The sequence below is a fragment of the Haliotis cracherodii genome, unplaced genomic scaffold (genome assembly GCF_022045235.1).
Source record: "Haliotis cracherodii isolate W230 unplaced genomic scaffold, xgHalCrac1.p SCAF_11, whole genome shotgun sequence".
Taxonomy (NCBI): domain Eukaryota; kingdom Metazoa; phylum Mollusca; class Gastropoda; order Lepetellida; family Haliotidae; genus Haliotis; species Haliotis cracherodii.
In genome coordinates, this window is record NW_027266266.1 from 41,210,400 (window position 1) to 41,222,651 (window position 12,252).

General features: G+C 40.2%; 1 protein-coding gene across 1 annotated transcript in view; it reads right to left on the reverse strand.

Annotated features, from left to right (window-relative positions):
* The window catches only part of LOC139456504 (carbonic anhydrase-like), a 33,292-nt gene extending 21,325 nt beyond the window's left edge, over positions 1-11,967 (reverse strand). The window contains exon 1 of the mRNA XM_071238254.1: positions 11,738-11,967. Within this exon, the coding sequence (XP_071094355.1) occupies positions 11,738-11,804 (67 nt within the window). The 5' untranslated portion in view covers positions 11,805-11,967. The remainder of the gene's footprint in view (positions 1-11,737) is intronic.
* Between the last annotated feature and the right edge of the window lie 285 nt (positions 11,968-12,252).

Consider the following 12,252-nt stretch of genomic DNA (forward strand, 5'->3'; position numbering starts at 1 on the left):
CGTAGACGCTGTACAAGTCCACACAAACTGAAGCTCTTACACAATTTACGAACAAAGACTTTTTCTGTTTATAAACTGGGCAACCATTGATTTTATAAGGGGGGTGGGGGTGCTCCCTAATTTGTAGAACCCAGGCTTAGACCAGTTTGTTGTGCTAAGGTATTATTAAGGCCTCCTGTTAAGCATACAACAGAAAGTAAATATCTTGTAATGAAAGACCGATCGAGAATATGACGGAATACGGAAAATATTGAGGGAGGTTGGGGTAGTCGGTAGGAATCGCCGGGAGGATATCTATGCATCTGGAAATAAGCCACTGCCATCTTAACTGGTAGTCAGTTTTATATCAGAGGTGCCAGGAATCTCCATGATATTGATGACCAAAGAAGTGACCAATGCTTCTTTTGCTAATTACTTGAGAAGATTATTGATAACTCGTTTGCATCAAAAGCCAAAAACATTCCAAGGAATGATACCTGTAATGTTCAACATATAAGATTATATTTCTTGTTTAACACCGCACTCAGCAATATTACAGCTATATGACGGCAGTCTGTAAAATAATCGAGTCTGGACCGGACAATCCAGTGATTGACATCATGAGCATCGATCCATGCAATTGAGATCGATGACATGCATCAACCAAGTCAGCGAGCCTGACCCCTCGATCCCATTAGTCGCCTCATTATTATTATTATTATCATTATTATTATCAGCAGATAATAGCCAAATAAACCTGTGTGTAGACTTTGCCTAGTTGACCTGATTAGACATCCTGAACATTTGTGTTTTGAGTGAGTGAGTGAGTGAGTTGGGTTTAACGCCGCTTTTAACAATATTCCAGTTATATCGCGGCGTGTCCGCTTTATGTGGGAGGAAAGCCCGAAGTGATGCAGGTCTCAGACGTTTACCACTTCGGTGAAACCCACGAGCACGGGTATGGTGCTGACAAACCTAGAAACATAATCGGGGCGAACCGGGATTCGAACCCACAATCATAGGTTTCTGGCGTGCCCAAGGGACGCAACTCTGCACAGCGAATCGCGGCGCCTTAGACGACTGGGCCACCCGTGCCCCCCATTTGTGTTTTGACTGTTGAACATCTGGTACACAGCAGAGTATCAGCATGGTCACTTGTTGGACAGTAAGAGACCTTATCAGATGAAAGTCCTGACAGGGGCAGTTGGCCTGCCAGTTTCCCTGGGAAACTAATTCCACCGTTCACGGTCTTCATCACGATATCACCCTGATATCACCAGTAAATGATATCAGGTGTTCTGCACGAGCTAGGTGGGAATTCCATCAGGACCCCACACTATCAAAATGAGTTTAGGCACAGCGCAGACACCCTATTTTGATCCACATTTTATTACATTCGGATCATCAGTTAAAACATGCAGCCCGCTCCTATCTTATCCATAACCTTCCAACTGTAACTGCAAGAACTCATTCGTGACCACTCGTGCCCTCCCGTCTTCGTGCAGATTACGGAAACTAACGAATGGGGAAGCGATAGTCCTGCACAATGACCGTGGAATATATTTATTTTATGAAAAAAAAATAATCTAGAAATGCATACAAAAGCTAGTCTAACCAGCTCAAGCTAGCTCTATTCCACAAATCAGCATAGGGAATTTTTTTTATATTTTTAGAGTCAAGAAGGATATTGTGTAATATAAGATTTCAGAGACTAAATGTTAGTCTAGGGAAGCGACAGCAAGCAACATTGAGAGCATTGAACTTTCTGGACATTTATGCTGAATATAAGCTTAACGGAAAAGGGTATCTATATTTTCAACACGGCAATTATTTTAGCGAATGTAAACCGCCATGAGTAAGATAACTTCAGATGAGTAACGATTGAATTGTATAATCTGTCTCTTCTTCGCTACGGAGAGGTCCTTGGTTATGCCAACAAGAGTTAGCTTACTTAGTTTTTTAACACAAGGGTGGCGCCAGAAATTCAAAAGATGTCCAAATGACCCCGCACAATCACGAGGTTTGTGAAGGAGTGGGTATGCTTAGTAAAACGTGGAAACCATAAAGTATATACATCTCCCCCCACTTACGAAAACCTTTGAACCTTTGAAGACACAAGAACCTTTTCAACGCTTGCACAAAATATACGGTACAGTTTCTGGGTCAAAATAACATGCGCCGTGTCGGCGATCATTTCAACGTGACATTTGGGGAGTTTGAAAAGCTTTAAGCAAGATATGTCGATATCAAGTGTCCGTCTGATCCAATAGAGAGGTTACTATAATGCTTTTACTTAAATAAGCTAATAATAATGATGATGATGATAATAATAATAATAATAATAATAATTATGATGATACTACTACTACTACTACTACTTCTACTACTACTACTACTACTACTACTACTACTACTACTACTACTACTGAATTCGTCTTGAGTTACGCATTCTACCTTTGCTCGTTTCTTAACATAAGCTGATTTGAATATTTTAACGTTGATATTGTGAGTGTAGCTTCCTTGTTGGTCTCTTAACCCACGCTTGTAAATGTTAAACGTCACGATAACTAACACTCTTTAAATAATAAATAATGCACAAACTATCACGTACTCTCTCAGGGATTTGGACGTAAAAAACCTGGTTAAAATGTCTTAATTTGTCCATGAAAGGGCCCGTATACGAGTAGGACGGCCCGGAACACGGCTAAATAATGATATATAATCAGATCCAACTATTCGTGCAGCAACCACGTATGTGTCTATAATAACGGTCCAAGGCGGTTGTAAGTGGGGAATTATAAGCTTAATACATGTGACGGTTATTTACATTTCGAATTATACAATCATCTTGCTAACGATCTATTGGTTTTTAATCACAGTCCTGTCGCTATGAGAATTATTTAACGTCAAAATGGTCGCGCCAGTAAATATCAGAACCATACAATTACAACACGTTCCAACATTCGAGATCTCAGTAAAGATTTCGAAACGTTTTATGTAGAAATGTGGAGGTCACTTCCAAATTTGACGCATCAGTGACAAAAATGATGTCCGATGCAATTCCCATATTTTTGGTGAACAATTGACGTGCCTTTGCATGTATTAGTGGGGCAGGATATGTTCTGGTATTCGACAACATCCGGTACCGTCACTATTTGATAGTGAGTCATAAACACGTGCTTACAATATACATATACAATGTATATAGCCCATAGAAAACTGTGTCATGTTAATATACATTTGATTTATAAATAAGATGAGAAAACAGCTAGTATTTTCAAGAGTACATGTATAAATAAAACTGGATTGAAATCCACCTGTGATTTTTTCATTCTATTATAAGGACCCTCAAGAATAAACACAAGTGCCAATAAATCCCAAACATGCCATTGCATTCTCGGTCGACCATTAACAAATCTTACAAGACGTACTCGTACAAAAAGTAAATTGTCCTTTGGTGTTGATAATGACTAGCGCAATACAGATATTTATATGTGACAATTAAAGGTTTAATGGCTTTCACTCTGGCGTGTATGAATAATGGGTTGAGGTTGCATTATCCGTCACCTTTATGTTTCAAAATGAACGTGTATAGAAAACCACTCAAGAGATAAGAACGCTATTACAGGACGCCTAGTTAGGACGTTTTATTGCTACCCCTTTACGTCAAATTCGTCTTGTGTTTCTATAGTACGTCGTATCAAAGAACGAACAGATTATGCATTGAAAGCAATCCAATTCAAATGTACTGAGCTGTGCTATTACGTAATGTAGGATTGTGGGTTGTATTGTTACCCCCAAGATTAGAACAGGGAATTAGAAACAGAATGTAGCGTCGTATTAATGAAAGAACACAATTGAAAACTCCAAGTGCCATTCAACAGACGCCTTGTCACATGACGTTTCACGTTTCTTGTTCTCGCTGAAAGCCAACCCTTGCCCAAATCCAGGGGTGTTTAACTGATCGAGATTTGAACTGGACTTTCACAACGATACAGTGGAGAGTCTACAGGAAAGATCAGACGTCGTGATTTACGCTACACCCCATCTCCGACAATCTCACATTACACAAAACCCTTTCTTGGTACCTTTCCCACAGGATGCTTGTATGAAGTCTTAATCGCTCTTTTATTGGTTGAGACGCATGTTGATGACACTCGCTAATATATCACCCCAGCGAGTTATCTGATCGCACACCACCTCCCCGCGGGTGTCTTCAACGTGTGTACGAGGTGACAGGTCAATGTTCGCGACCCTCGCTATTGTTGCACGTCATCGATTGTGCTGACTTCATTTATTTGAAATTATTCAATTTACGTTAAATTCGAATTTTAAATCAATATGTATGAAAGGAACGATGCTCCATGGCCACGACCCTGTTCGGGTATAGGCGTTATAACTACCACCCTGTTTGAAATAGATTGTTTCAAATAAATTTGCGTCATCATTAATCACTGGGTAGAAATACATCTTATTTATTTTCAGTGCTTTGATAATGACTTCAATCCAACTGTCTAGGACGCCTTTAATAGGCAAGCTCGTGCTACATGTGTGTAAACTGTCCCATGTACTTAAAGAGGGAAATAATCTATTTGTATCATGCGGCAAAAAATACTTTTGTACATATTTAGTCAGAAATTAATCCGTCTCAACCTTAACATTTCATTGGACTTTGTGAAAAGGTACTACAGTTTTGTCGACTATCTTACTTTGCAAACATTCATTTACCTAACCCACATTTAGCTTTACAGTGTTGTGTATTTACGCCTACTTGCCACGTAATCTCTTAACCTATATTAGCAGGTATCACACTTTACACAATTAATAGTTTTCCTTTTGAGATCATATAACGGGGTAGGGTGGGGGTGGGGTGGTCATTCAGCACCCCCACGCATACTGTCCCTGAGGAGAATGCTGTACATATATTATAAGAAAACACCTGCAATTATTTTATACCTGCATTTAAAACAAGTTTACATCAAATAAAACAATAAACCAGTTCGATTGTGGCTTCAAGTGTTCTGTGCTGTTCCGTTACTGGTCGCTTTGTGTGGTAGAGTAGACCACGACCATTTGGTGTTTGTCATTGGTATTATTCCTATGAGCTTTACAAAAAAAATGTCCTTTTCATGTGTGTCAATGTACTCTTTTAATGTTTAGAAATTTTATGTTAATTTCATGTGCCCCACTTCAAGCTAACTTTTATGGTATGTACGTAGGCACACGGCTCTTTATAGTCAGGTAAATTTAATAAATATTGCTTTATGGTAACAGGCATTCAACAAGGAGATTATCTTTGACCTATTTTCTTCACGTAAACGTCGGATATTCTTACCAGTATTTTAAACAAGAGATATTGGAAAAATGACTTTATGCTTTTTGTATCTAGAATTTCGTGGCCTAAATTATCTCGTTCAAATAGTTCTATTTGTAACTGCGTTGTTCATGAAGGGGTACATACACGATAAGAGAGAATCTAGTTTGACTCGAACTAAACAACACTTAAAACAATATTTAGTATACATTAAACATGATACTGAATAATTTTAGCATTCACTAACCCCTGTAAACCTATTGACGAGGATAAATTTTGATATGTCGTTTTCCTATCGCGTCGTCCATTCATTCATTCATTCATTCATTCATTCATACATTTACACAATTGCATTCATGCTGTCGGTGTTTTGCCTTGCAATTCGATTCAGTAGCCGTCTAAGATCTTCACGTTAACTTCACGGGCCTTTGCCTAGAGAGTCTAGAGTCATAGGTCAATTGGGTTTGGGATGGGCTGTTTACTTTGTCCATTATTCACTTTGTTACCTTGAACTGGGAACGCGTAGAAATGCACTAAGAATGTAAATAAGGTGACTGAAAAAGACCCAAGTCAGCAAGTGATATGAACACCCGAGTTTGGCGCATGTGCGTGAACTAAGAGCCCTGAATAGGTATTTGTGTTTCAATTGTCGGGTGTCTGTAGTAATGTTTTCAAGCTGTGATAACAAGCCAATTGTTTGCGCTGGTAAAAAAAGTAATGTATCTGGGAACATAGGTTGTTTACGTGCTGGGGTCACCGTGTAATGATCTATGTTTAGCGATTAACGTCAAACAACACAAAGTGCTGAGGTATAACGCACGAATAGGGAGATTCCATCTACGTCATATATCACATGAGCGAACAAAGGACAATTACCAATCAGTTTATGTGTTGAGCGGGTGAGTTGGTTTTAAAGCCGCTTTAAACAGTATTCCAGTTATATCACGGCGTGTCAGTTTAATGTGGGAGGAAAGCCCGAAGTGGTGCAGGTCTCAGACGTTTCCCACTTTGGTGAAACCCACGAGTACGGTTATGGTGCTGACAAACCTAGAAACATAATTCAAACCCACGATCATAGGTTTCTGTAGTGCCCAAGGGAGGCAACTCTGCAAAGCGAACCGTGGCGCCTCAGATGACTGATGCCCCCTTCAGCGAATTGATATGTCAAGAGCCTGTGAGAAATAACGACAGTGATTTGGCGTCAACGCAACTTTGAACAGTATTTCGGTATATCATGGTGTGTCAACCTGATGGCCGAAAACGAAGCAGGCTTTCCGTGAAACCCACGTGACCCCATTTGCACAAAGCGATCTTAGCGCTAAGACTATCGTAAGCCTATGTTAAAGTATGTGAGTAACGATCATCTTAGTGCTAAGATTGCTTTGTGCATTTGGGCCATGGTGATGGGGGAACCAGTGATGATAGGGCGATTCCGGGATTCAAACACCTGGTCCTGGGTTCAATTGACGCGTCACGGACGCGAACTGCGGCACCTTAGACCACTGAGCCAGCATTCCCCGGCATCAGGAAGATCCGGGTTAGAATAGGTCTTCAGCAACCAAAGCTTGCCGTAAAATGCAACTATGCTTGTCGTAAAAGGCGACTAAAGGGATCGGATGGTCAGGCTCGCTGCCTTGGTTGGTGCATGTCATCGTATCCCAATTGCGTGGATCGATGCTCATGATGTCAATCACTGGATTGCCTGGTCCAGACTCGGTTATTTACAGACCGCCATCATATAGCTGGAATATTGCTGAGTGCGGCGTTAAACAACAAACAAACAAACCGTTCCCCAAAATGTGACGAAAAACAGTCCTTGTTCAATTACAAATTCAAGCCCATGAGGATACAGAGTTGACTCCCTTTGTTGCACTGGGCTGAACTGGTTTCTGGTTTCAAGGACGTGGCTTTTAGTTCGTAAACCAATTGGTTGACTGCCTGTCACATTCCCCAAACAGCGAAAGCACTGACTACATTAAACACATGAACGTTTACGATACAGTTTAACAAGGATAACATTAACAGGGACAGCATTGGTACTGGTACTGGTGATATAAACATATGCTCCAGTAAATCACACCTTAACAACATGTAGGAATGGCATTTGCAGTTGGGCGTTTCCAGCTGGGTAGCAAAACAAACCTGGCCCATTTTCTGATAGAGCATTGCAAGGGCACACTGAAAAGACATATCTCCGAACTTTGTCAGACATTATGCAGAATGAGGGCTCCAGGGCGGGTATGTCATCGAAGGCGCCTCGACTTGCTGGTGTTGTATTGAGTCCCTTGGGCGTGTCAGAAACCTGGGTCCGATATTTCCCCTGATTATGTTTCAAGGGTGTTAGCACCAAACCCGTGCTCGTGGCTTCCGCCAAAGTGGTAAGCGTCGGGAAATAGCTTTAACACTCTACATTAAAATGACATTTGAATATCTTTACGATACATTTTTTAGGCCCGGAAAGGCTGATATATAAGTTTAACGATTGATTGACTGTACAGGATAGTTTCTCATTCTCCTACCCTGGACTGTAGATATAGGGACAGTTGAATTGTGACTAATTTAGAAGTGCGAACGAAACCGAAAATAATTTTGGCCCTGGTGATCACCATACTTTGTTGCATGCGCTTGTAGTCGGCCAAGTTGTCCTCAATGTATAGTTTGGGATAGTTGTTACACATCCCACCTCATTCTTTTCACATAGAATCCGTAAATAGCTGACGCAACAGAGATCACGCGTTGGGAACGAGAAACACGTATGTGGATATTTTTTAATGATTCATATCGGCAAAGAGCACGCTGTGAGTATTCTCGTTTCGACTGTATTTTGTTTCACCTTTTGAATGAATAGTTTTCGAATAATATGGTATATCCGCCCAATGAGAGTGTCTTCATATTTTAGGGTTCTGGACAATATATTGACATGTATCGTTTTGTTTATGGGTTAAAAAATAAAACCCCAAGTGGCGCTTATCGTTTAGACGTTTATGACTTTGGTTAGACCGCCGTGGTCTTGTGGTAGAGCGTACGCACGGAGAGCGGAAGGTCCGGGGTTCGATCCTCGGCCGCGTCATACCAACATACATTAAAAGATGTTACTTGTTGTTACCCTGTCTGGCGCTCGGGGCTAAAACAAGGACTGGTCGGCTCGGAGTCATTAGACGGGTCTAAGTTGGGTATTCATGTTAAACTGCGGCTCGCACTATAAATCGGCATCAGTCCGAACTAGAACAAGTACACACACACACACACACACACACACACACACACACACACACACACACACACACATTATCTTGGACGCGACGTTAAACTCGATTTCACCTGACCTGACCTCACTTTGGTGAAACCAAGGAGTAAGGTGCTTATTAACCCATGTTCATGATCTGGACGAATCTTTGAGTCGAACTCATGATTATCGGATCCTAGCGCATCGAAAGGGACGCAACTACACCTTAAACCATTGGGCGCCTCCTGCCCCAAACTTCAATTAAGGCCTATCTCTATATAAAACGAGAACGTACATACGTAAAAAGCTACCGAAATCCCATTAATGTCGCTCTTTTTTAAGATGTACCCCTTGAACATCTATGATTGGTTATTGTCCAATTTATCAGTTACAATCCGGATATAATATAGCTATAGTACATCGTTATCCCGGCGATCTTGGCAGGAATCGGGCCATGTCCACGCAAACACACCATCGGGTCACGATGACATACGACAAACAATCAAGCAGGAAGTTTCTCCTGGCCGTTGCATACAAGTACTGCCGACAGTGTATTTCTTGCCTTAAATCTACGTCCCTGAACAGGCATATGTTGGCTGTCAACCCCGTACCACCCATTTCACTTCCGAGCAGATCACGTACCTCAATCTTAGTCACTCGTGGAAACTGGCAGACATTTCCTGGGACACAGTCGTACAACACCGACAACGAGTGCACTCTGGCGTAGTGCAGAACTATGGAAACGTGTTTCTGTAACTCGCCATCAACCGTGATCGCGGAATACGTTCTTTCTCACGTGGTACCAATTTAATATTTTTTTTATGAATATGGTTACCTAGAAAAAGATTCAATTACATTTTTTCATCCAAGGATATAAAATAATCATCTGAATAAATAAATATAACCTGATCTAAATAACTTGGGAGGGATACCATTCAAATAGTGTTCAACCCGTGAAGATCCGGATAGAATAGATCTTCAGCAACCCATGCTTGCCGTAAAAGGCGACTATGCTTGTCGTAAGAAGCGACTGACGGGATCGGGTGGTCAGGCTCGCTGACTTGGTTGAAGAATGTCATCGTATCCCAATTGTTCATGATGTCAATCACTGGGTTGTCTGGTCAAGACTCGATTATTTACAGACCGCCGTCATATGGCTGGAATACTGCTGAGTGCGGCGTTAAACAGCAAAAAAACAAACAAACAAATCAAATAGTGTTCACTCCGCCTTCCCTGCATGCTTCGCTTATTGACACAATAAACTAAACCTACAAGACCGCCTGTGTTTTAATCCTAACGCTGTTGATATAAATACGATATTAATTACTCGTCTTCCGGGTTTAATTCAAGTTTAAGAAAATTAAATATATGTTCTCATCGTAACAACTAAATAGCATCGTAAATATACTTAGAAACAGTTATAGTCTCCCTTTCGCCCTATATGAAAAAATGAACTCGCCCGAACTCAACCCGACACCCCTAGGCTCGCAGTGTTTTCGTACGGAAATCGAGCGCGAAGTTGACAAACTGAAGAGAACCACCCTGGGAGAAAGTGTTAGTGTGTGAGTAGGGGCTAATGCTGCTTTCAGTAGTAACTAATCTGTATTACAGCACAATGACGTCATGTAGGAGTTAGCCCAAAGTGGAACAGATTATAGATGTTCGTTCACCCGTGGACCTCCATCACGAGACTAATGCTCGCAGAGCAAGGACCATGATCTAGGATTTAAACCAATAATCAGCGGATCCTGCAGCTAAGCGACCGAGAACTGGACCATTAAACCACCCTGTTCGAAGTAAATATGAAAGATACATCTCCAATATTTGTAAGCCATTAATTATCAAATTTCTCACCTTCGCGTTCCACTGATATGGTATGTATTGATATTTTTTTATTTTATCGGAATCTGAAGAGATAGGATTTACTTGAATAGGAGCCGAGGTAATGCTTTATACCTAGAACAAAACCCTTTACAGTTAAACAAATATCGTGTTATAAATGACACTGCATAAATGATTGCACACTAAACAAACGATCTACTACAGCGTAAACTTCAGTGTATAATGCAGATTGCAGTGTCATGCACACTTGGCAAGCTGATCCACGCCGCTATATAAGTACAATAATCTTGAACGCGACGTCAAACCAAATTTCTCTTCACCTTCCCTCTAACAATACCCTTTCTGCGACCATCGGTTTCTATTTAACCTAGATACGTTTTGACCTAGACGTTGGAAAACGAAAATCGAAAACATATTTTGATTATCCAAAATACCACACATTTACGCGTCACACCTGCAAATCTACATTCTAAATCTAAATTCTAAATCAACGCTATAAAACTGTTTGACAAAACACCAATTTTTCAGGACACGTATACAATTGAAAACAGAATCTTAATTTTATTTAAATGACATCAGCTTCACGTAAACCACACTTCGCAGTACAGTTGTATTTAACTTTTTAAACGATATCAGCTTTATACAAATGTGTCACAAAGATTTAAACGATATTTAAGCTTGTATATCGGATTGTGTTAAATACCTAAATAGTGCGAAGTTCATAGTTATAAACCAGATCCTTCAAACTGTGTTAGCGCACACTTTAAAACAGGATCTGACCACATCACATACTTCGTGTACTCGAACACTGTCAGTCAGTTAGGGGATTTCGCACTCGTGGTAGGAAAATTTCCTCACTTAACCACCAGAAAGGCATAAGGCGTGTGTGTATGTCCTATTTCGTTAGATGGGAAAGACATCCCTTTGAATCCGTTATGTTCCTATAGCGGCTGGATGAAAAGCGAAAATATTTACAATCGCTCGGTGATCAAGATTGGAAAAGTGTTCTCAACCGCTGTGGGAGCTTGATACCATAGCAAAACTATTGATCATTTGTAAATTAAAATAAAAGTTTGTTTTTTTATAGGTTTTTGTAAAATAGTAATAAATTGTTTTCAGTTTCAAAAAAGAAGGTTTTGTTAAGTGATGTATGTGTAAGGTAGATATAGATATATAATAAAGATGGTTTAGTTATATCATGCCGCAATACTTGATGGACACATTGGTTCATTAAAAACAATAAAATTACAGTACAGTTTTCGTCGCACTTATTTCTATCTTTATAAAATTTAAATACACAAGTTCATAGATGTTTTAAACTTTTAAATGCAATAACAGTATATTGAGAAAAGATAAAAATGGCTTAAGAAACTTACCAATGGCGCTAGGAAACATCTGGACGAGTGCCACAACGGCGACTGCGAGAACTTTAAGAAAATCCATTTTTTGACTCGGAGCTTTCAATCTACAACCTGAAGTCTGTCACACCATCTTAGACCAAAAGTTTAGGGTACTTATAGTACGACCATATTTTGCACACGGCTTTCAGCCATCCAATTATCCTGAAGATCTTCAATGAGGATTCGTCTGGGTCACGTGATTCGTGTAATATCCCTCTGAGCAAAGCCTGTTCGTTAGCGGCAAAGAAAGTACGGTAGCCGAACCGTGATAAAATTTCGCATGTTACGCAGCTTGAGAGGGGTTTAACTTTTGCATAACAGTTATGCAATTATTGTTATTCGGATAATTTACGCTTTGAATGGTATCCTATTGCGTAATAGGAAAATATAGTTACAACATATTAGAACTGTTCAATACGATAATTGCAATAGTTTGTAATACGATTGTGCTGTTTCCATGCACTATTGTGTTCGTCGTTGTATGGCTGAAA